General features: G+C 35.5%; 1 protein-coding gene, 1 long non-coding RNA gene and 1 other non-coding gene across 7 annotated transcripts in view; 2 read left to right on the top strand and 1 right to left on the bottom strand.

The window, feature by feature from the left end:
• Window positions 1-25,932, top strand: part of LOC123681712 — a 131,816-nt gene that overhangs the window by 9,287 nt on the left and 96,597 nt on the right. For all 4 annotated transcript variants that reach the window (XR_006747712.1, XR_006747709.1, XR_006747711.1 and 1 more), the window contains one exon: window positions 20,004-20,062. This is a non-coding gene — a long non-coding RNA (uncharacterized LOC123681712). The remainder of the gene's footprint in view (window positions 1-20,003; window positions 20,063-25,932) is intronic.
• Window positions 1,327-25,932, bottom strand: part of LOC123681652 (tachykinin-like peptides receptor 99D) — an 86,443-nt gene continuing 61,837 nt past the window's right edge. Inside the window, exons 2-9 of one of the 2 annotated variants that reach the window (XM_045619883.1) lie at window positions 11,607-11,858; window positions 10,010-10,162; window positions 8,366-8,540; window positions 5,819-6,034; window positions 5,049-5,199; window positions 4,231-4,427; window positions 3,727-3,869; window positions 1,327-2,695 (exon numbers count right to left, since the gene is read on the bottom strand). In XM_045619883.1, coding sequence (XP_045475839.1) covers window positions 2,544-2,695; window positions 3,727-3,869; window positions 4,231-4,427; window positions 5,049-5,199; window positions 5,819-6,034; window positions 8,366-8,540; window positions 10,010-10,162; window positions 11,607-11,718 — 1,299 coding nt within the window. In that variant the 5' untranslated portion in view covers window positions 11,719-11,858 and the 3' untranslated portion in view covers window positions 1,327-2,543. The remainder of the gene's footprint in view (window positions 2,696-3,726; window positions 3,870-4,230; window positions 4,428-5,048; window positions 5,200-5,818; window positions 6,035-8,365; window positions 8,541-10,009; window positions 10,163-11,606; window positions 11,859-25,932) is intronic. The other variant, XM_045619892.1, reaches the window with a different exon arrangement.
• Trnai-aau lies at window positions 2,212-2,285 on the top strand. Its single transcript has one exon. It is a non-coding gene; the product is annotated as a tRNA-Ile (tRNA).

Here is a 25,932-nt window from a genome sequence, read left to right as displayed (position 1 = left end):
AAACCCAACATCCCTAAGATATAAGGCCCTGAATAGATGCTCCAGGAGAGGATGTCTTTCAGAGCCACATATTCGTTGTTACACTCGTTCTTTTTCTTTAAAATTAGAAGACGATGCTTGTGGATCTCTTCCAAAGCAGCCCAAAATTTTGGCTCATCCCAAGTTCGAAACATACTTTTTTATCTTTCTTTCAACTATATTCCAATAAGACGCTCAACTAATCTGAAAGATCATAACATCAAATAGCCATCCTTTCAAGCTAAAATAAGATTAAACTGCGGTTTTAATATTCCTCATATATCACTTTAATGGCTTTCCTTATGTTCGAACGGAAAAAATGTTGATTTGAAACCGTTAATTCTTCATATGTTCAATTCTCACGTTCTATTTAATGTCCACATCGATTTGTTTAAATATCAGTCTTCAAAAACACTGCAGAATCATTTGATCGTAAAATGCCTACATGGTTGTATCAAAATTCGATTTTAATTCATTTCGAAATAAAATGAATCTTTTTGACTTTAAAATTCATAGATCGTGCCCTAGATCATCAAGCTATATACGAGAGATTTTTTGTTCACTTTTAAATTTCTGTTGCTGTGTCTCAATGATATCTAGTACGAAAACCAGATCCTTGTATTTTTTAGGCTTTGATTAAACAAAAAATCGAAAATTTGGCAACAAACTTGGATAATACATAATCATGAAATTGATAAGAGGAAGGAAGAAAAGATGAATCATAGTGTGAATTTGTTTTTCATTCGGTTCGTGCATTTTACAAATTTTCAAACGTATCTGAACAAAATTTCAGGAGGTTTAGATTTTTTGAAAATAATCTGCGGTTTCATTTTGACATTCAATATAGGTTCAGCATTTTTCAAGGTTGGTTGTGATTTTAATTTTTTTAATCCGAAGCTCTCCTTAAGAATATACAAAAAATGTTCAACTCGTTTTATTGAATACATCCACTATATACATTATGATGTTGTGTCTATAAATTATGATTTTCTGATAATGAATTTGTCTATTTCGAATCAACTCACCTCGAGTTTTTGTTTTATTTTCAGAAATTCAATTTGTCATGAAATACTTGCTTCATAGTGTAAACTAGAAGATAGAAACCTTCAATTCTCAATTTTAGTTTCAGGTTTGTTAATTTCTGTAGTTTAGTTTAAGTAACATTATGTTCAGTTCATTGAGAAATGAGTTATTTCAGTAAAAGTTGTTCAAAGTTACTCTCAGATTATAGAAATATTCTTTAAGGTATACCTATATCTACTCATTTTCTATTTAAAGGACGAGGATACGTGAAAGAAGAAGTAGAAAAATCATTCATTTTTTATTCACCTATCTACATAATATGGTTTTACCATTTGGTTCTTCTGAGGATTTCTCAGAAATTTATAACACAAGATCCATAGAATATTTTCACACAAGTCCTATATTACATAATTACACATATGATGAGACGTTTCAATCTCTCTACATCACATCCTTAAGATTCGAAATTTACATTTATGTTCAAAGAAACTTAGATGAAGGATTTTTCCGGATTTTTACTGGTTTCATAGAATATGGTCAACGATGACATTTTATTTCTTCTTTGGTTTCTTCTTTGGGAAAAAGTATTAAAAAGTTATATCTTTCTATGGTAAGATATGTGATTGAATTTTTCGAGAAATTTGGAGAAAATATAAGGAACATCAGTTCAAAGCAGTTATATAGCATTTTCGTAGAAAAATAACAGTTATTTGAGTATTATTAATTCGATTGGATTTGTAGTTGATTATTTATCACACTCAGGTTGGGTAGGTACATATAAGCGCTCGATTTTCCCCTTAAAAACTTCGAACAAATTTCCTCAGCAGAATACGAACACGCAGACTTCAACAAAAAACATTCGTGTGAATAAAATAGCCTACTACAGAAAATTTTACATGCTCCAACTTAATTTTCAGTCTCACAAATAATTAAGTCCATATACCTATTATTGAGATATTAGTCCACATCATCACATTAAAAATATATAGGTAATAATGTTTCAATCGTATTTGACGCAAGAATATTTGATGAATTTGGAGCTGAAGATCAAATGAGAAGTGGATTCAGACGTATACAAATACAATAATTATCAATTATCATAATCGTAAACTTTTTAGTTTATATGACCAATTTTGTACATCAAGATTACCAACACATCAATAACCGTCTGGCCCATTAGCTCAGTTGGTTAGAGCGTCGTGCTAATAACGCGAAGGTCGCGGGTTCGATCCCCTCATGGGCCATGAAACTTTTTGGACGAATCTTCCACGAATTTTCGATGTCTGAACAACGAAACAGTACAAAAACAGTACAAATCCAATCAGGTTGGGAGAAAACGGTGCAAATTGTCCACAAATTCAGATGTTTTCGTCTGGTACAACGGTCATTCGGCTCGCCTCGCGATTCCATCTGGTGCAGGTGGATCGCGAGGACTTGTATCAGATCCATTCCCTTCTTTCCTGCATCGAAGTTACGTCCATCTCCCCGAGATGTCTCTTGCGTCAAGAGGAAGGAAACTGTTTCATCTCCATGCCGCTCCATTTCCTCTTGGAGAAGGCCTGACTGGTCGCGTCGTCTTGTACGTTGGAATAGCACGTGTTTGTGGATGCTGTGGGGCTAGGACGGGTCGTCATGAACGTGATTCGAAGCGTCCCTAAAACAGAATATTTTTTTCGTTATTTTCACGTTGGAAAAAAATTTGGATTAGGCTGAGCGAATTGGATCAGAGGTTGGTCCAAACTCGATGTGGGGTTTTTCGGAACTACAGCATTTTCGAGAGATGGAGACAACTGGAAAACCACTGTCGATCTTTCCTTCATCTTCGAAATATGAAAGAAAATTGCAATTTTCCATGAAACATCATTTCTGGTGCATTCGCTATGAAAAAAGGATTGTTTAAGAGAGAACACCATCACGTGACTGCTCAATTCAAAACGAAATTAGAGATATTTCTTCTCACAAATCACCGATTTTGATGTGGTTTTCATATAATTTCCTCAAACAATAATCTACATGGAAGAAAGTGAATATTTTCAATTTGCGAATGAAAATTTAAAAAAATGTTGGTTACTTTTTATTTTTCGCAAGAGAATTGATGATATGTACTTTACAAAGCACTGATATATTTTTAAAATATTCGTGAAGAAAAAGAGAGAAGATGAAGTGATTGTATCTACAACTTTGTACACCATACAATGTTTGATCATCGCAGGTGAGCCAGAGGGGAAATGAATGGGTACAAAATTTGACCGCTACGCGAAAAACCACGTGGTGGTAATCCCCCTTAAGTGAAATTTTCCATAGAAATGGGATTATTATTGCAACTTCATGTTATACCTACAGGATTTTCCAATAAGTGGTTTCCTTTTAAGTAGGCCGTTATCTGGGCAGCTGTCACTATGAAATTACGCAATTACTAAATAATGAACAAAAGAACTCACTTGGAGAACTTTCATCATGAATAATGAAAGTACAAACTGAAAAGTCCGACAAAATCAATCAGTTCAAAAAGCACAAATAAAATGTTTTAGGGACACCTCCAATGAATACTTCAAAAAGAAAAGTCTGGATAAAATAAAAATCCCATGATGCAAAATAACGTTTATTCTTGTCTCAGTCACAATTTTGGAATTTAAATTCGAAAAGCTCAAACTTTAACCGTGAGAGATTTGGTGATCACCTTACCATTTCTTGTGATACGATTGTGATCGGGCGAACCGGAACAGGACCTCTTTCTGCCAGTCAGGACCTCTCTCCTGGTGAGGGTAGCTGGTGTCACGTGGACGCAGGGAAGACACGAGAAGAATTGTTTGAAGCCCCTTCTGAATCTGCAAATTTCGCAAATTAAGGACATGCCCTTTTGGCAACTATGTTGTCATCAGAGCTGTCAGAAAAAGTATCTCAGATACTTTACGCTATCTAAGTTACTTTGAACTGAAGTATTTCAGATACTTTACAATATCTTAGTTACTCTGAAGTATCTAATTTATTTTTCTTTACAAATTACATATCTGAGTTTTTTTTTTCGTAGTATCTAGACACTCAGTATCTTCAGATCCCTTTGCAAAAAAGTATCATTCCTTGTATCTCGATACTCTCGCAAAGTACCTTTGACAACTAGGGATGACCTCTATAAAGTAATAAAAATCTCATGGTTCAGCCTTTGAATTAAAGAATGTTGAAGCCTACCTTGCGTTCATCCAACAGTAGATCATGGGGTTGTACATTGAGTTGCTCATGGCCAGCCAGTAGATGGCCAAGTAGGTCTCTTGGATATACGGGGTGTTAGTTATGTCGGGAAAATAGGAAGTCACGATGAAGTAGAGTTGATATGGTAGCCAACAAACGGCGAATATTATCACTACAACCATCATCATCTTCACCACCTATATCAGAAACCGATATTTGACCTATTTGTCTTTACATTAGATCTACCTACAGTCAAAAAAGCACTGGGAATTTTTCAACTTCCTTTCATCTAGGTGCACACAAAATTTCCACCCAGATGTAAGACCATGAACCGAAATGAGTGATTTACAACAACCCCTGAGTTTCAACACAAAGAATACCGAAATCGATCCCATCGATCTCCCAATATACGCAAGCAAATGCAAGGTATTTATTAACCAAGTGCAGTATCTAGCAATGTCTGGCATCGGGGCTGCATCTCAATATGCGCCCGGGCTTAGTAATCGACCAGTGTCGTGTAAAAGTAATATTCAGTTGCAATAAATTCTGAATGAATACTCTATAGATAGTCTTGTGTATTGGGAAATGTATTGATTATTAGTCGATTTAATCAACCGAAGATGTAACAATAGTGATCGAATTGCTGATCAAAAACCCAACAATTCTCATCGAACAACCGTATTTCCCTGATACGACCCCGTCTGACTTTTTCTCTTTACTGCACTCAAATGATAAGAAGAAATGGTTATGTTCCCAGTACGTTTTTTTTCACCATAGGTTCGATTAGATTTGAAGACGAGTGAGCTTCGCTCGCCTACCCTTCGTTTGCTCTTGATGTTCTCCATCTGTCGTTGTGTGCACTCTCCGATGCTCTGCGATCCCCACAACTCCTTTCCTATCCTGGCATAAGTGAACGTCATCGATCCGATGGGAACCACGTATGTCACGAACAGAAAGGCCAGGTTGTAGCTGAAATAACAGGCGTGTGTAAAGGTCGCTTCATCGTGCAAGTAACGTAACATTTTCGACACCTGGCGGTTCCATCCCGAAAAATAACATTCAATAAAGCACTGGAAGTTTTTATTTTTTTACTGTACGTATGGTTCCTCAATAAGGCACCCATTCGGAGAATTAATTAAATAATGAAAGATTGAAGATTTAGAAGAAGCTGCTCGAAAAGGTATCGGTGGAAATAAGAAAAGTAGGAAACGATACTAACATTATTATTATTACAATAGAGAAAGGAGGAGGCCGAATCCCATAACTCCACAAAAACGAAACAGAAATTTCATGTATGAGATACGAGAAAAGATATCGTGAAAACACATATACAGTTTAAAAAAAAACAAATTATGAAAAAAAAAACAGTCCATCAAGCTGGTTCTTGAAGATATTGACACTTGGGGCGCAGACAATGTGGTCCGGTAGTGAGTTCCATCCACTCTATTAGATAGAAGATACTTAACAGTAAGTGCCATGACACGGCATGTGTATGTTAGGATACGAGTCGAAAATGGTACGTGCGTACGTACGGTATGTGTATGATAGGGGTACGGTCCCCATCAATCGTTTTAGTGTATTTTCTCACCTGTACTCCATCATGGACTCGTTGGTCATGCCGTCCGGCCACTCAGAGAAGCAGATGATCCTTTCCTCGGTGTCGGAGATGGGGAAATGGTAGGTCTTGTAGAAGAGCCAGGATGGCAGGCCGACGATGAAGCCGACGACCCAGGTGCTCAAGGCCAGGAGCAAGGTGACTGTGCGTCCCATGCGGGGACGTAGAGGTTTCATGATGGCCATGTACCTGCGAACGCGATTGGTATGAGGTCCAGTTTTCGAAATTAGATACTTGGAAAGGGGGAAACCGAACATCTAAGTGTATGGGCATTTCACGTGGCTCCAAAGAAAATAGTCTGTAGGTGTAGACTCACAAGATCTCGGTGGCCAATTTTGATCACCTCTTCGAGAAGGAATTTTTTCTTGCAAAATTTCAATTGGTTTGTTGCTTGTATGGCAGGTAACCTGTCTTGTTGTAAATAAACGTCATCCACATCGATGTCTTGTAGTTCCGGCCATAACAAAATCATAAATCATATCCTGGTAGCGCAATCCTGTCAATGAGACTAACTAATGAGAAGGTGCTTCACGAAAACCTAAATGTGCTTTAGTCTTTCGAACTGGAGTTACTGCAAAATGTCCACCATTTTTGTATTGAATTTGAACAATTTCAATGAATTGTTGAAGTTTTTATTGTTTTTATTTATTTTATTTTATTCTACTTGTCAAATATCAAAAGATGACATCTTCAAAAATGACAGTTGTCCAGATAGCGGGCTATTTAAAATGAACCCTCTTTTTGGAAAAGACTTTATATCGTTGGAATCTTATTGACTTTCATTTAAAAAATAATTCACAACCATTCAGCCTGAAAATATACATCAGGAATGAATTGGGTTTCACAAAGAATGTCCCAGATGAATCGACGTCGAAATTAAATGATTCATTTCATTCGTAAAATGACCATCATTCTTCTTTGTTGCGCAAGCAACATTATCGAAAATGCAATAATTCAAACGCTGTATATCGCAATATAATCGTGTTTGCCTCATCGACATGAAAACACCTTGCACCTGGGAAACGGGAAAATCGAATTAAACAAGTCCTGAAGCGATGTCAGAGTTCCCCTCACTCAAATTAGCATACTCCCGGCCGAAGTCGCCAATCTCAAAGGCAAACATTCATTAGAAATTAACCTCTCTCCTTTGAAAGTTGCGGGGGTGGGGCGATCAACAAACTCGCCAATATTTCGGATCGGGCCCACGTTGTTCCCTACGAATTGAATTAGGAGGAATAAATTTCCCCAAAGTCGCGAATTAAATTCGCGTTTTAAACTGTGCGAGGCGGTTTTTGGTTTATTCATGTTGGCACGACCTCTCCGCCTAGCTGGAAGGCACAGCTTGATACCGTGGTGAATGCGACAAATCGCTCGTTTTTCTATACCCAATCAACAAGTTGATTATGATGATTATGTTGTCTTCAGTCGTAACCTGGCGTTTAATGAGTTGCTTTTACTTCGTCAATATTTCAGTTATGTTTGGGGTAGGATGGACGAGGTAGAACCCAGAAAAATAACTGACATCGCGGGTATTAAACTGACGTATTTGTGATCTACAGTATGTTCTGCTCGTAGATCAACCGTAAAAAAGGACTAGACACCTGAATGTACATGAGCGTAAAACTTTGGTTCCGCCGTTTTTTTCCGAAATTTGAGGCTTTATTGTGAAAAACTGGTTAGACATTTATGATTCAAAGTATTGTTCATCGCGCTGGCCACTAGTTTTTCCCATCTTTCGGGCAGCGTACGAATCCCGCGTTGAAAGAACTGGTCATCTTTTGGAGCTATCCAACAATCGATCCAATTTTTTATCTCTTCATAAGACCAGAAGTGCTGGTCAGCCAGGCCGTGTGCCATTGATCGAAACGAGTGATAGTCCGTGTCAGCAACGTCTGGATATTACGGCCGGTGGGGTAGGACTTTCCATTTCAACGTTTCCAAGTATGACTTGACCACTTTCGTAACATGGGGTTAAGCAGTGTCATGCTGTAAAATCACTCTATAATGTCTCTCGTTGTATTGCGACCGTTTGTCTTTCAATGCTCGGCTCAAACGCATTGATTGTGTTCGACAACGATCGCCTGTGATCGATTCAGTCGGTTTTAACAACTCACAATACACTTCGCCGAACTGTTCCCGCCAAATACTGAGCATCCTCTTGGAAACGGTTCGACCGCCGACGTGAAAGCATGGCCGAGATATCCCCATGATTTTCTGCGCTTGGGATTATCGTAATGAACAAACAAACGCCGTTCAACATCTCTCGGCCTCAACTCATATGGCTTTGCTTTACCAAAGAACATGGTTCTCGTAGGATGCAGCAAATTCTTTCATGTCCAATGAGACTGAGCCACGAGCAATTTTCTGGCAAAAAAGTCAAATTTTTTTCAATCGTTTTTTTTTGACTTGAACTTCTTTTGAGGCATCTACTACCTACAATTGAAATTGTACCTTATTTCGAAGTGTCTGGGCATTTCTTAAAATCATTTTATCGATTCGGAGATCTGCTTGCATACCAACCTGTCAATAGAGATGGACATCAGTGAGAAGACCGAAGCGCAGATCGACAACATCGCAATGAACTGCGTGATTTTGCAGTATAACTCGCCGAAAGGCCAATGGGAATTCAGCATGTAGACGTAGTTGAAGGTCACGTTAAGGGTCGAAGCCATCGTGTCTGCTATGGACAGGTTCACTGCAACAAGTACATTTATGATAAATACATAATTGAAATGAACCAACCGCGTGAGGTATAAAGTTTCGCGTTTGTCCAAGTTTCGGCCTAATTCCCAGGATATTCCATATCACTACAGTTTAGGTTCTATTAATTTTCACTAGGTACATATCTACGTTTGATTGAATAAGACAAAGTGGAAATTACTTTCTTTTCTTGTTATTCATACAGGGTGGTCCTAAATTGTAGGTACAAAGGAAAATGAGAGGATAATTTCAAGAAAAAAGTCCTATAAATATGAACCCGCAAGCGCTTTGTTATTGAGATACGTGGTGTTTTTCGTAGTCCTACTTTTTTGTGATGATTATGCCAGTTTATCGAATCTTCATTAATCTTCCTACACATTTGGTATATTCACATTCAAAATTCACATAGCACACGATGAAAACTTTAAATTGAAATATCTTTGCCAAATTTAAGTTGAATATTTTGTGAAGGGGATGGGGCTATGAGAAAAAAAAATGTATTCCGAAAACAAAGCGTTTGTAGGACCATGTCTTAGGACTTTTTTTTCTAAAAATGATCCTAGGAATCATTTTCGTTTGTACCTCCAATTTAGGACGCCTTGTATATCTTATATTTGCTAAAAAGGAACTTCTTCAAAAAAATAGCTCAAAATGAAATTTTGTTGAAAGGTACAAATTGTTATTTTTTATATACACGAATATATCCCAATGAAATATTGATTAGTTTTTCAGATATTCGCTTGAATTTTTAACTAAGAACCAAACACTCCGGAAAATGTCAGTAGGTATATGTTGTTTTGTTTCCTCGAATAAGCATTTCTCGTAAAAACAGCTGTTCAAGCGAAAACATAATGGATTTCGCCATATGGTGATGAAATTTGTAGAACCTTCATTTGTGTTGTTATCTTATGAACCGATAATATAGGATATGATTTTTTTTTAACTATCGGTGCATATACTTCTAATGAATTAATAGATAACTATTGAATAACGTAATATAGAAAATTAGCCGGTTCTTGCACAATTTCAATTAATATGCTACAATCTCATGTAATATGGCAACCGGTTTCTTGAATGATGAGGAATGCGAGAGAATACGAATCTTGTTGTGAAGATCGGAAATGAGTCATAGACAGTATTTTCATTTTTTTTTCAACATCCGCTGCGATTCTTGAACCTTATCTTGCCATTAGTTTCATCATTAAATACAAATCCTATCGTTATGAATCTTTTCCTATCGTTTTTCAATATTTTGTGATGACAATTTAGAACAAGTCGAAAGAGATATTAAGTCGAATTTCATAATTCAAAAAATTGCCCCATATCAGAAATAACTCCAAAAGACCTGAAAGGAGAAGGGTTTCAGAACATAAAGTCATATGTAATTTTCGTTGAAAAATCTTCTATCAAAAACTTTGAAGTCAATTAGAAAACAAATCGAAAAATCTGAAATCGATGACTTACGTAAAAAATAGTTCGTGACTGTCCTCATTCGTTTGTGGGCTAAAACAATCCAAATCACTATCAGGTTGCCTCCAGTTGCTACTATGACCATACTGCCATAAAGAATGGTCCATAAAACCTGACGCCATACTGGAAGGATGAATCTATTCGTCTCTGAAAAAAAATTTGATTATTTCACACAGTTGGGTTTATTATTTCCAATGTTAAATGAATCCACGGAGATCTTGAGATATAACACCTTCAGACTTCATTATTTAAGGCTACATAAAGGATATAAGGTCTTTGCCAATGCTTCAGAATCGTCTCAAGACCTTAAAAATGGAGTTTGTGAAGTTTTTGAGGACAAATGTACCTACAGTCGCGAATTGATACTGGAATATTTCATGAAAAGGGCGGTCACTTGGCTGGTATCGTTTTCTATCGTTAATCCTTCCTTTTTACAATAGAATGAATATTCGTTGATTTCACCAAAAAAATCGTTTTTTCAATATAAAAATGAATCTCAAGAATCTTAAAAATTTTAAGAATCTTAAAAACCTTAAGAATCTTAAAAATCTTGAGAATCTTAAAAACCTCAAAAATCTTAAAAACCCTAAGAATCTTAAAAATCTTAAGAATCTTAAAAACCTTAAGAAACTTAAAAATCTTAAGAATCTTAAAAACATTAAGAATCTTAAAAATCTTAAGAATCTTAAAAACATTGAGAATCTTAAAAATCTTAAGAATCTTAAAAACCTTAAGAATCTTAAGAATCTTAAAAATCTTTAGAATCTTAAAAACCCTAAGAATCTTAAAAATCTTAAGAATCTTAGAAACCTTAAGAATCTTTAAAAACTTAAGAATCTTAAAAACCTTAAGAATCTTAAAACCTTAAGAATCTTAAAAATCCTAAGAATCTCAAAAACCTTAAGAATCTTAAAAACCTTAAGAATCTTGAAAACCTTAAGAATCTTAAAAACCTTAAGAATCTTAAAAACCTTAAGAATCTTAAAAACCTTAAGAAGCTTTAAAACCTCAAGAATCTTAAAATCCTTAAGAATTTTAAAGATCTTAAAAATCTTAAAAACCTCAAGAATCTTAAAAGCCTTAAGAATCTTGAAAATCTTAAGAATCTTAACAACCTTAAGAATCTTAAAAACCTTAAGAATCTTAAAAACCTTAAGAATCTTAAAAATCTTAAGAATCTTAAAAACTTTAAGAATCTTAAAAACCTTAAAATTCTCAAGAATCTTAACGATTCTTATAGAATCTTATAGAAAAATTCTTTGAAAAAACTATATTTGTTGGGTGTTTAAATTTTTAATTTTTACGTTTTTGAATTTCATGATCCTTTAATATAAGATCTGTACAATGTTCTATTTTGATTTTTTTTATTAAATACCATTGTGTTCTTCGTTAAGAAAAGTTTCCAAATCATTTTATGGAATGAAAAAATTTGAAATAGAAAATAAATTATACAATAAAATAATTCATAACTCTGGAACAATAAAATTCTATAAAAATTTTGCCCGATATCACTTTTTGTCTATCTAGGTTCTCCACTCAAAAGTGTCGAATTAGGCTCTTCTTAGCCATAAAATATTTTTCTGAAATTCACCTTGAAAACTGTCGTTGTAAAAACTGGTTGAAAAGTTGGGCAGGGCTCCCTCTGTCGTGAAATTGTTGAAGAAAGGAAATCCGTACTCTTCTGCGGGAAAGGTCGAAGTCATCTTAGACCGTCTGATTACGATTTGAGGTATCGGAACCGTTCAAGTTACGAAGAACATTATGTCCTCTTGGAATCCCTCGCCTGAACATTCCTGTGCTTGCTCAATCCTTCGCATACTTGTTTGCCTAACGGCCGAAACTTCTGAAACACAGATTATCAGAATTGTTGAATACCGCAAATGGATACAGCAGGACCAGTAGTGTGGAATACATAACATTCTATTAGTGAATACTCAATTAATTAATATGTATTGTAATTGTATGACATTATGGAAAATATGGAATATACTGGTCGGTATGCAATGACAATACACTATTGAAGTATCGTTTCCTCTATTATATTCTGATAGATAGATTCAGAATGGATGGAAATTATATGAAAATAATTTCCACAGTTTTAAATACATATGGAAAACAAAAGTTTCATTTCACTCACAGTCTTCGGTTTTTCAACTAGTTTATTATTTTCAATGTTAATTATTGTAATCGTTCTTTGAAAATGATTTTTTGAATACCTCTAAAATTATCACATTTTCTCGTATTGGATGAATCTAATGTTGTGAATTTTAACAATTTCAATTCGTGTATTGTTCCATTTTCAGTAATCGATTAGTTTTTATGTCAGGTTAAGACATCTTCAAAAAAAAGGCAGTGGTCTAGATAGCAGGCTATTCAAAATGAAACCTCTTATTTGAAAAACCTCTATTTCTAATATTCATATTGAATAAGATAAATGAATAAATTAAATATTGGTTAATTCATAAGTAACAATAGTCTAGATCGTTTGAATCTCCATTGCGAAGGAGTTATCGATCTGAAATTCACCTTGATATCAATTAATTACCGTCAATTGAAATAGTTATAAATCCTCATCTAATAAGGAATCAACGGCTCGGTTAAACCGTAACTTTATTATCTCCGAGATCGAAGTAACCATCCCGGATTAATCGAATAGCCATTCCCTGTTGTTCCCAATTGGGAATGGGCGAAAACATACCGCGAATACACAGGTTGTTCCGAAAGTAAACCGCCATACGTTGACCATGGATTCAAATTATAAAAACAACACTATTTTTATCGATAAACTATAGGTCAACAAGGATTTGTTTCGGATTTACAGGGTGTTGAAATTCAACCGAAAAAACAATTGAAAAAACGGTACTTTTGGCCATAATGCACATCTTTCCTTCAGGTTCATAAACTGAATTTTAGAAGAGTTACATTAGAAATTGAAATTATTCGTTCAAAAATCATCGTCCTCAATGCACACTATGGATGAAACATTCGCAATTGGCTCAATACGAATTATCTAGAAATATGGATTGGAGAAGGTGGATCCATTCCATGGCTACCTCACTCACCATGGTCTGGATTCATATCTTTGGTTGTACCGGGATGAAAAATATGAAAGAGAAGCTTCGAAAGAAAGAATTGATGATAAGACCAACTTTAGAACAATTCAACGTGGGTATCTCGATAAATAGACGCTCAGGAGTGTGCATCAGAAATAATGAAAGAAATTTCGAGCATATAAGTATTGAAAATAATTAGAAATTATTTGGTGTTTCTTTTAGATTTTCCGAATGAACTTTGAGTCCTTGCAAATCCAAAACGGAGCCGTTATCGCCTATAGTTTATCAACAGGTTTTTTTCAACCTGAATTCAAGGTGAATGTGTGGCGGTTTACTTTCGGGACATACTGTATACATGCTGATCGATCTGATGCGAGAAGAGAGAGTTTTACGACAAACGCTTTCCCATAATTTGATCAATTCTAGAAGGTCGGGTTTTCATCATCCAATTCCAATTAAAATTGACAGCCCCCGTCATCCTTGGGGGAATATGGGACGATTGACAAACTTTCCGGGACTCGCCGGACCACACGGCGCGCCCGAAAAAAATCCTACGCTCTGTTATCGGTTCGTAATTTGTCTCTCCTCTCTTCCGGAAGAAAACATGCCTCTTCGTTACTTCCCGATCTCGACGGGATTGGGGATTTCCTACGTCATGATTCGGGTAATCTGTTCTCTTTTGCTTATCAGGAGAACTGCCACGTCAATTAGGAAGTTAGCCGGTTTCGACTTTGCCGGTATTCATCCTTTTTTTTTCGCGCTTGTTTTAGGGATTTGAGATAATTACGGTAGTGCAAGAATTTCTAGTTAGGAATTTTCAACGAAGAGTATGAATTCAAAATTTTTAATTTAGGAACAGTAATGAAAATTATTTCAATTTTTCCACTAATACCAGCTGCATAGCATAGATTTCGATCTCTAGATGATTCCAGAGAGAAAGTTGAGCGGTGAAATTTCTGTGCAAACTCCAAAACGTACTTTCTATGGACGAGCACTTCATTACATAAATCTGCTGTAAAATTCTCGTATTCGTTATTTTTAAAAAAAATTAAGAAATCAATTCAAGCCTATCTGCCAAAGAATGAACCATTTTTACTTTTTTGATAGGAGTAATATAAAGAGTAACTATTTTATTGTTTAGTGTCTTACAGTTAACGATTATCACCGTAACCACAGAATAAATTAATGAAAATTTCAATTATTCACATAGTATGCTAAAAGGAATGACCAGTACTATACAGAATTCAAATTTGAATATCTCGAATATGAATGGATTAGGTAAATGAAAAAAAATTAATGTGCTCAACTCAGGATAGAAAAACCTTTCAAGTTAGATATAACCGACCCCATCTTCTATATTCAAAATTTAGGGGTTTGTGACAATGGATTGAAGCGATATGGTTGTGAATTTGATTTTAAAAGTTAACCCGCTTGAAACAAAAATTAACGTGTCCAGTATTTTTTAGAAATTCATTCATTTCGTCTGTTATCTCGTCTGTTTCGTTCTTAGAAGCCCATCCTGTATTCTTAGATGGGTAACACACGTCAGATTACCTTGAAACTTTGTACGAGCATCCATATTAAAAATAACAGCTTTAGGTAAAATCAATTCCACGTGAAAATAAAATATTTTTATGATCTGGACGACTTCTTGAATGTTAAAGTTCGACAAAGGGTCGACTATTCAATATCATATAAAGCCCATAGTTAAGAATCGAGTTAAGCAGAAGTAAAGAGCACGGGAACACCACTCCTGAAATGGATGAACGTAAGCTCTACCTGCAACAAAAGCAATCCTAGCTCCACAAAGACAGATACGTGCTATCTTCGTATTTGAATTGTTGCATCTTGCAGCGTTTGAAAATAGACGTATCAAATTGATGGTTGCCAGCTTCAGCCGGGTTTTGAACGCTATCTCCTCTACGAGCCCTGTGATTATTGTCTATCTGCGAAGCAATTGCTTTGGGATATCACCGGTTGGCGTTGTACACAAATCGGACATAAATATTGAGCGATGCTCTGGGATTAGCCACCTATGCGAGTAATGGAAGCGATTGCCCGTTGTGTCCCTGCATCCGTTTCCAGATTACTGTTCCATGTTATGCTCATATCGTGCAAATTAATATTCGCTCCAATAGATATAGAACAGGAATTGGCCCGATCGGGAAACAGACAACCTCACAGCCACCTGTAAATCCCTATCAATTTACCTGTACAATTGTCTACTCGGGAATTCATGAACGTTAACATGCAAAACCTTATTTATTGAAATTGTATTTTTGAAAACCGGACACCATTCTAATTTTGAGTCGGGAAGGGTCATAAACGATAAAGTTCGACTCGCTGATGACGACACCGTTAACACGATAACTCTTGGATGGAATACAAATTTTGCGTTTAGATGAAGAATAATATATCCACTCATCATAATAAATCAAATCTCATATAATACGTTCAGTGTACAGGGTGTCCCCAATTTGATGATCACTGAAAGCATCTCGAGAACTAAAAGACTTAGAGAAAAAATCTGCAAGGAATCCCGACCTATCTTTTGTTTATTTGTTTATTTGTATAGTAATCAATTTTCAATCAATTTTCGAAATGATAGGATATCAGAAAGCAGATTAGATCAGATAGTGTGAAATATTTCAAACAGTCATTTTCCATAAACGCCCTGTACTCGAGAACAAATCAAAATATCCATGATCTGCTTGATGACAAAAAAAGGATCTTGGGGTCCTTGAAGATTTCTTCTCTTATAGTCTTATAGTTCTCACGAATGCATCGGATTTGGTACATCCTGTACCTACTCTTTTTTTTTTTTTTTTTAATTAGGATCTTGAAATAAGTTCAATACTCATCATACAATCGTCACCTAATAGCAAATTGAAATATCGAGATGATATTCTTTGACAGTAGGTAATTTGTTCAAATACTAATTTCATGATTGAGAATTATTTTCTAGTTTATCACTTGTTTTCCTAACCATCTGAACTATTTATTTTTCTTTCGGAGTTAATTGAATTTCGGAATAGTTACCTGGAAGTTCAGGAAGTTTTAATTGAATTTCTGAGTATATTATTCCTAAATGACATCGAATTATATCTACTAATAAAGGTTACCTTCATTTACGGGAATTGAAATAAAATGTGGATAATTGAAATGATTCTGAATTGCGAAGACTTTTGGTGCTCTTGTTCCTGGTGTTATAATTCAGTAAAGAAGTAGAAAAAATTATAGAAGTGGGGAAATGATCGTACCATCGTAGTAGTAGCTGAAAATTTTTAATTTATTTGATGCTGAACATTATTTGAAACTTGTTCAAAATCTTAAAAAGGACAATCATATATCTGTTGTTAATCAAAATTGTCAGAAAATATATTCAGGAACAGATCGAGAGGAATGATTTCTAAATAATTCATTACAATAATTGTAATTTTTACCTTAAAATTAATTGAAAAAATCAACATGTTCCAATTAAATTCTTCAAAACTTCCCCAGAGTTGTTGTTTCTTGTTTTTCTCAAATATTACTATACTCATATGACTATTCTTATTTTTTCGTGAAGTCATGTCGTGTAACACTAGGGATCAAATTTATGCAGGTAAAATTTCATCTTCAGAAAATAATTAATCCTTTATTCGCATGATCGCAAGAAGTTCTGTATGCATCGCGTTACCTACATACGTAAATTCTATCGATGAAAACTTTAATAATCAAACTGCCTGGGGCGAACCTTTGATACATCAAAATCCAATTCATAGCAGAATCAAATTTCAATACGGTCGGATTGAAAACCACCTGAAAAGTAGGAAAGATGAGAGGTTTGCGGGTCTTCTGGCATGAATATAAAGGCGGGCCAAATCTGATTATCATGAATGGAACTGAAGAAAACATAACCAACCGTATATATATCTACGTATCCGGATGTTTCTTCACATCGGCAATTCCGTAGAATGCCTCCGAATATATATTCCGATCTTTGTTAGCATAAGGGGAAAATTCTCGAGAGAAACATTTCTACGATTTTTCCACCCTATTTTCCAGCCATTGGAAATGCGGGCCGGAGTATTTCGAATGATGTTTCTAACTTCTCGTGTTGCTTTTCTAGTAGAAGCATCATAACTGGATCTGTTCCCAAGTCATGCGTATGAATTCGTCACAAAAATGTGTCAAGTTATACGAGGTATAAATGATTGTAATATTCAAATTTGAATCATTTAATTGAGTCTTTTTACTCAAGAATATCTGTCTGCAAATCAGTAGTACCTACCCATAATGTCTATTCAAGAATGAAAAGTCTGAATTCGTGATTATGTTAGTTTTTCACGGTAGATCGATAGTAGGATGAAGGGTTTTTTCAATAAGAGTTTCCATTTTGATATGAAAAAAAGAGTATATTTTGGTAGAAATACTTGGATGTTCCAGAGGAAGGTATGCCATTAATGATGATGGTTTCATGAAATTTTCGATAACCAATTTACTCATTTGCGGCTGGATGTCCTCGATAACTTATCGAATTTCATCTTCAAGGTCTTGAATCGATCGTGGAGTATTGACATCGATCACGAAATTTTTCTTGCAAAATTGCGAATATTCTAGAGCTTGTGTGGTACGTAGTGCCGTCTTATTGAAATAAACGTCTTCCATATCAATATCTTCCAATTTTGGCCATAAAAAATAAGTAAGGTCTAATCCAGAAAAAAAGCCCAAAAACCAAACCAAACAGAACAAGTTTAGGATTTTCAACAATCATTAATGGTATTTTGAGTCCCACATGCAATAATTCTGCTTATTAACATAGCCCTAGAGTTTTTTCTCTTGAAATGGCTCCAAGAATCATCGCCCCCTTAAATACTTGCATATCATCAAGGAACTTCCTGTAGTTCCATTTTTAGTGATGGCCTTAAAATGGACAGCTGCCCATATAGTGGGCTATTCAAAATGAACTCTCTTATCTGAAAACCCTTCATGTCGCCTGAAGTTAATAACCCAAAAACAGCCTAAAGTTCATACTCATAAGTCTAAAGTATCCCCTAAAATAATCCCAGGATAACGATCCTTTTCCCAGGATCACCATTAAAGTACGAAACGCCCTGTGTTAACGTGAACAGAAGATTCGATTAGTTTAATACCGGAGCACCTCATTTAGGTCGTTTTAATTGCGGCATTATCGGCGTGCCAAAGACATCTGGAGCTCGCAGATGAGAGGCACGAGAGCCATCTCGTCCCAATTCCCGGAAGATGCATAACCGTTCGAGTGGACCGAAGTAAGATATTGCGGTTTACGCGATCGTATTTCAGCCGTCGCGCGAATATAATACCCACGGTGTGTTATCTTCACGAGTCGCGTCGTGGCTTGTTCTACAACCCTTTGTTGGCTTGATTGATGACGGGGATCAAGACGGTCCTGGATCGTATGCGATTCCGCGGATTCTAGGTCGTGGGGGGGCTGAAATTTAGGAGATTGAAGTGTACATGGTTGTTGAAGGATCTGAGTCTGATAACAATTCTGATGCTGCATTTCGAACATATATCTATGAATGGTATCTATAAAATTTCCAAAATTTATAACTAAAAGTGGATGGACATACTGGCAAAGTCCAAGCATTATATTGAAATGAAAATTTGTTTGATATTCTAAATGAAAGTGTGTTCACTTTCGGAACCAGAAAATGGATAACTATTTATATTGTCAGCTGGAGTTAATATCACTAAATGTTGATAAACATTATCTTAGAACCAGTTTATTTCATTTTCATGACTGAAACAGCATGAGGGCTGCAATGGGGTGACAAATTGATATAAAAAGATGTAGGTAATGCAATGAGAGCTAGTGGATAGAAAGCCACAGAATAATTCCACAATAATATCAAGAGAAAGTCAAAAAAAGGTTTGGAAGTTTCCTGGGGCCTTGAGACGAGTTCCTTCATTATATCTTGTTATTTTTGCTCTAGATGGATCCATTTAGGCTGTGATTTTGTATAGATCATATACCTGGCAGAAGCCATGTATATGATCTATAAACAATCACAAAAACCTCGGCAGAAGCCTCGATTGGCTTTATAGGGATAAAATTCGCTGCGCTAGCCGAAGAGGCTCCATCCCTTGGACCCCGTCAGTATGCCAGTAGATTCTTCACTGGGTATCCGTCAAGAGCAAAAAATCGGAGATCTTGTATATTCGGCTCATTCTTGGAAGGGGAATTCATATGCTTTTTTTTTCCTATAGGACGCAACGTTTGGCCCCCGTTCACTCGAAAAATGTCGAAGAAAAATCGGTTATTATTTGACGTAGGAATATTTCTTCTGTGGATTTCAATATAACAGGGAATTATTCGAATCGAAAAACAATTCCAGGAAATAGGCGACTTGAAAAGATGAGACCCATCACTCTTCACATAAATACCCATCTAAACTTGCATCGCACTGAAAGAGCTTTCACGGAAAACTCCAGTTCGTTCCTTCCCTAAGCCCCGTTCGAACGCGAAAAATAGAGCAGATAACTTTGTTGCAAATTCCAACAGAGGCCGTTAAAGTTATCAGGTGCATCGGACCTTAACGACTACAGGAATCTGTTTTCCCATCTCAACCGATGTCGTTTTTCTATTGTGATGTTAATTTTATGGCATAATTATCCTTTATCTCGCACTAGATACGTGCTACTCTGTGTATACGAAAGAAAATGTTTTTTTGGCCCGTAAAAAGTTTAATGGAATAGAATTGACTCAAGAAGAACGAGTCCATATATTTGATACTTCTACATCGGAGGCTTTATTTTCAAGGAATAGGACCATTCAAATGCCATTGATTTGTGGGTGTTATTGAGATAATAGTATTTTTTTCAATTAAAATATCGCTGTTTTGTCAAGGTTGTGTTGTTCGATGTCATTCGCTAATGGATAATATAATTTAACGGAAATATTATTGTTTCAGATTGTCTACTACGAAGAGGTGAAATTTCATTTTGGATCTGATGGAAACACAACTCAATGGTGAGTTCAAAAGTATCGATTTAATGTTGAATGAAGGGTCTTCCCATGAGATTTTGCATAGCTTAAAACATTGAACATTGTTGTTTTCCGGAAAATACGTTCAATTTTATTGTGATATCGATTAAATCATCGATTAAAATAATCCACCTGTTCGAATATCGTTTTTTAAGGATGAAAATTCAAAATTATCCAAATGGACAAACGGAAATCCGAATATAACAGCCAGCAATAATAATCCTATTTTATTCTGCGCCAACTCTAAAAACCCCATTCAAATTTCTACGGTTGATTAAAACATAATACAGGAATATTACGAAGCGGGATGGAACATAGTTACTCTAATAGAACTGGAAAACAAACATTAAAATTTCAGCACGAACTTCCATGTAAAATCCAAATAGGAAATTAAGTCCGTAACGTCGTTAAGTTAAAAACCGGAAGAACGATAAAGGTTCCGCTTTGCCGTTTAGCCATACCCAGTTCATCGAAAAAAATTAATGAAAGACCTTCTTTCAACCACTAATCTTCTTATTTTTCGCGGAGGCGTTAGCATTCTTCATCCGCTAATTTCTCTCCTTTGTTGAGAAACTGACTGACGGAAAGTTTAACACATTCAAATATGGGTTTTTGTCCTACAAGACTGGATTACGAAAAACCATTAAAAGGTACAATATACCTAGGAGAAAAGCATAGACGGGCAGAGAGGAAGTTTTTCGAGCTTTTTCTTATCAATTATTGCCATAAATTTTTGGCAAAAAAAATCCACAAGAAAACTACAAGTTTTTTTGTGGATTGTTTATTATTAATTTCCATACGAAGCTTTCTTCCAAAAATGGGAAGAATCGATCAAGCTATTTCTGCAAATAATTATAATGATTTTGTACTGAAGGACCTGGTGAGAAAGGTAGTAGGTACTTACACCCTTAACCAGGATCAGTTGAAAAATCACTTTCACCAAAATATCTGTTGGTCTTTCGAATCAATATTTTATCCTTGATACCTCGGTGTTATGTATGATTTTATTTTATTATTCGCTCAAACCTCAAGTACGAACAAAATGGTTATGAAATTTATTCCCTTTTCTAAAAAAAGTCAGGCATAAAATCCTTTTTCTTCCAGTATTCGCATAAATCTATCTTTTCCCCTGTATTCAATTTGATTTTTCTAGGGAGATATTGAGAAAAACTCATAACGTTCCTTCTGAACATCGAGGATAAATCTAATCAAAATTCGATGCGGAAAACGTGTATACAGTCGACTCTTTATTAATTCCGCACAACACCTGAAAATAACGCAGATCCTGCGAAAAATAAGGGACCGATCAGCTCCTGAAGTGCTACGCACGCATCCTAAAATTCGAACCGACAGAATTCCACTTATCAAAAATTCGATCAATCCTTTTCGAACGTAAAAAATGTTTTTAAGGAAAACATATTTGATGAAATACGACATATTATTATTCAGGAATGACGAGCATGCAACACTTCACTTTTTTCACATATTCAATAAGAAAGTAAATGGAGGCTCAAGATATAAATATACAGGATTTTTCATTAATGTACTAAATGCGATTCTATGAATTTAATGCAAATCACTGATATGGGCTATAGGCGCAGTACAGTCTTTCAGTGCTGATGCAGAACATCCTAGGGAATATGCAACAATATCCGAAATATGTCCTAAGTATATTCGTTCTAGAGATACAGGCTGCTTTATGTATTTTATCTAAAACTTTCAATCGACCTAACTTTTAAACGCCCTTATGGATTTTCATGAAAATTTCAGGAAATGAGTATTGCAGTATAGTTTTTGAGGATAAATATGTTTTTTGAAAATTTGATGAACAGGGTATCTCACAACGTGTAACATAAAAAATATCATTTTCCCAGTCCGGACCTGCGTTATCGACAAGTCACTAGAAGTCGAGCTAAAAGTGAACATGGGACTTTATTCTGTAGGTACCCATTTTCTGAAATTTTCATGGAAATCCAGAAACACTCTATATTACTGTTTAATGTGCACTGTTATCATTCAGACTAAAGGTCGGTTTCATAATCCATGGGAAAAGGCTCCACTTGGTAAAGTCATTAGAAAGTCGCCTTCATATGGAGCTTGAAAGTGGCTCGAGTTTCATGAACAAATTTAGACCGTCTTTCAGAGAAAGCTTTTTTCATTCGTAACTGTTAAATTTCTTAGGGTTGACTACTCTGAGAACAAGTAGTTTAATGTCTGCATTTGGTAATATTTTATAGAAATTGAAATTTTGTTGAATTGAAATTCAAATTCAAATTGAATTGAAATTTTGTGCATGAAGTGAAAGTAAATAAAGGTCCTCAATTTCAGATATGATAATTTCAACAAGAAAATTTGTGTGGTAGATAAAAATGTGTGATGGAAAGGACACAACAGAATGAAATAGTGTTTTGTATAGAATGCGTGAGGAAAGAGATCCCTTTCTTGCCATAAAGGCCTATGAGGAGACTTTATTACTTTATGAGGAAGGACACACTTTAAACCTTTTTCTAACCTCAAATTTGATTTATGAATAACGTGTCATTTGTAAAGAAGATTTCTCACGGAAAACTAGACTACTTTCGTTTATAAAACTGTCCCTAAGTAATACCACTGTGAAGTATTTTTATAAAATGAAATAGAGGTGTCTGAAGAACCCCGAGAATAAAAAGATTCGAATTAATCAGATCTTCTGTGAGTCAGTCGGGTAAGAAGTAGGTATTATAAAAGTAGGAATCTTAGGTTACCATCTCCAACGATAAGACAGAAACTCTGCCGTCCCAAAGTTGGGCCGAATGTACACTCTTGAGATGAAAGGGGTGCACCCCGTGTATCTTTCCGGGGATTTAATCTCTCGTGAATAGAAATCCGGACCGGAAGGAGAATAGGAACCGGATATCGGGATAAGAGGGAAGTTCCACCACGACCTGACCGTAATATGTCAGGCCGTGTGTGGGGCGGCGTCCATTCACTGGCGTCGCGCGGCGTCTTTGTTCGGAATGCCGTGTGGATCCTCTTATTCTCCGGAATGGTTTCCATTTTTCACCCCGGCCGACTCGAAGTGATCGCTCACGGGGAAATATTCAGAATATATCGCCAATATCGGTTATTGATTTATCGGATGTAATTTTAGAGGCTTCTTTCATGAGTAGGCGGCGGTCGGTTCCCATCTTCAAAAAACGGAAATTCCATTACATACTCGAGTTTTCGTACATTTTTCGAATGGGCGGCTTAGATTGGACACTAATAATAAAATAATAATGAAGGGATTCATTTCATTCATATAAATTTTGTGCTATACAAACAGCAATTCCTAATATATGAATACCTACATGTATTCAAAGATTATCGATTTCAAACGAAAAATCTCGAAAACGACTAATGTAAAATTATCTGCAGTTGAAATGAAAAAAGAATTATCATCGAATCGAATTTGAAAATTTGAGGTCCATTTTGAGACTAATTATTATACAATTCTTTTATAATATTAATCGATTTCAAAAACTTAGAATCTCATATTTGCGAATATTTTCAAAAATACCCTTTCCCTTTCCTTCAATTTATAAAGCCCAAATGAGCTACAAATGGGGTTCCTTCCCTGCGTTTTACCCTTCTATCCAGACCGTAAATATCGATGTCATTTGCCGGATTAGAACCGTGACAGTATTTATAGTGTACGACGAATGGAGAACATAAATTTTGAAAAATTCTCTTCCAGACATTTAGCGCGGCTATTCATATCCATATTTGACAGAAATTGCAGAAATTGGAAAAAGGCCACACGCACTTAGCGTAGTTACGTATGTAAATGAATATTTATAACGTTTATCTTTAGTTTTATCGGTTTATTCGAATACGGTCCATTTCAAAAACACTCCGTTTGACTAAGGATTTATATTTTCATCGGAAGAGGATAATTCAATGGATTAGGCCCTACTCGATGGAAATTCATTATGTATAAAATAATGAAACAAAGTTATTTCCACTAATCTTTTAATGTTTGCGACATTTGTTTCGCCAACACTGTGACTTCATCATGATTCATTCTTACTGAGAACAAAATACAGCTTGTAGACAACCTTAAAGGTACAGGCTGAGTCAAGAATGTATATCGAGCTTTCTGGAGGTGAAAGTACATTGAAAAATAAGTATAGTTTGATAAATAATCCTTCCAAAGTTGGTAAATTAAAAAAAATTCTTCGCTTAACTTCAAAACGGTGGATGACACCAGATTGAAATTTCGTGCATAAATCTATGTTGTTGAAATACATTTTTTTTATTACACTTCTACATTTATGATATTGTTATAAAGGGTGTTTTTAGAGGGTCAGTCCTGACTTTCTTTTTTAAAATGATCCTCAAATTTAGGGATACCGTGTATGTCTACCCATAAATGTTATCTATTTTTTGCCGAGTTTTTTATGTTATTCACAAACACCACAATTGAAACAGGTTTGATACTTTTTTCGTTTTTATAAAGTAAAAATGGACAGTATAAAACAAGTTTTAATCATGATCAACTACCAAATAGCAATTGCTGAAACAGTTTAAAATAAACACCATAATAGATTCCTTCGTTTCTATACAGAAAAAGAAAGGAATCTATTTATAGGCATCGATTCGAAGACAAAAATTGAAATATGTCAGAAAAAAGGAAGACATCGAGAAGACAAAAAAACCATCTATTCTCGTGGTTAGTGCGGCGTAAAATTCTTCCATTATTTCGATTTCCACTCCGCCACTCTGGGTATTCCCCCCGGTACTCGATAAAACGCCTTGGGCACAAGTTGTAATTAGCCCGGATACCGACAAAAAAAAAGTCCGAACTCTTCGACTTCCCATCCTACAAAAATATATTCATGCCGGAGATAATTGAGGGATTCGCGAATGCAAAAAACGAAGTATCCAACCGAAGTCGATTCATAATTCAGTCGCGGAAAGCCCGAAAAATGTTCGACATGGAAAATGAACTGATGAATGTTGAAGATGCGGTCTCTTCAGGGGGTTCAGTCCTATCCCCGATTAATACGGGCAGGTTTTATTTCTCCACCTCTGGGTTCAATGTCGACGACGATCACAACGACGCTTCACTCTGCTCTCTCTCTTCATATTCATTTCCATTTCCTCTCCGCGAGACTTCCAGAGGATGGGGAGGGACATAAAAATACTCGCTTATGCATATTTCCCAGGAATATATGTTCTCCGCCAGATTTTATGTTGCCACTCCGTCTTTTTCTATATCGGACGACGTGAACAGTCATAATAATCTCTGGAGGTTTAATAATAAGAGAATGTCAATGGTGGGTCTTAATAACTTTTGATGTCGAAGAAACCATAAAAAAATCGCACTTAAAAGGGACTGAATTCATCCGAAAATATTCGTCTTTCTGTGGTAAAGGGTTTTGCAATGGAAGATTTATTCATACCATTAAAAAAAAGTATTTTTCAAGAGAGAAAAACGGAGGTTTATTTCATTGTAACGAGGAAGGTATGATGAATAGATGATTGTTGCGGTGAATGGTAGTCGAAATGAATATATCGTCGATGTCATACAATAAGCTTAGGTTTTTGTAAAAATAACGCCATCGAAATATTAGTTGATTTGTGTCTGCATCATAGAGTTATTCACGATTAAACATGTCAGCTTACCAGCCAAATTCTCGTCATTTGCGTGAGGTACCTAATTGAAGAAACAACTCTTACACTCACGTTGAAAAATATAAATATCCATAAAGTAGAAGAACGAGAAACTGGTTAGGAATAAATTCGTTCCGTGCAAATATAATATTCTAATCTAAGCATATTCTGCTAATTCGGTCGTGTTTGTTTAAATCAATTAATTAGGCACAGGATATGTA

The sequence above is a fragment of the Harmonia axyridis genome, chromosome 1 (assembly GCF_914767665.1).
Source record: "Harmonia axyridis chromosome 1, icHarAxyr1.1, whole genome shotgun sequence".
NCBI classification, from domain to species: Eukaryota; Metazoa; Arthropoda; class Insecta; order Coleoptera; family Coccinellidae; genus Harmonia; species Harmonia axyridis.
Note: the sequence above shows the minus strand (reverse complement) of the source record. Positions and strands in the feature narration are given on the sequence as shown.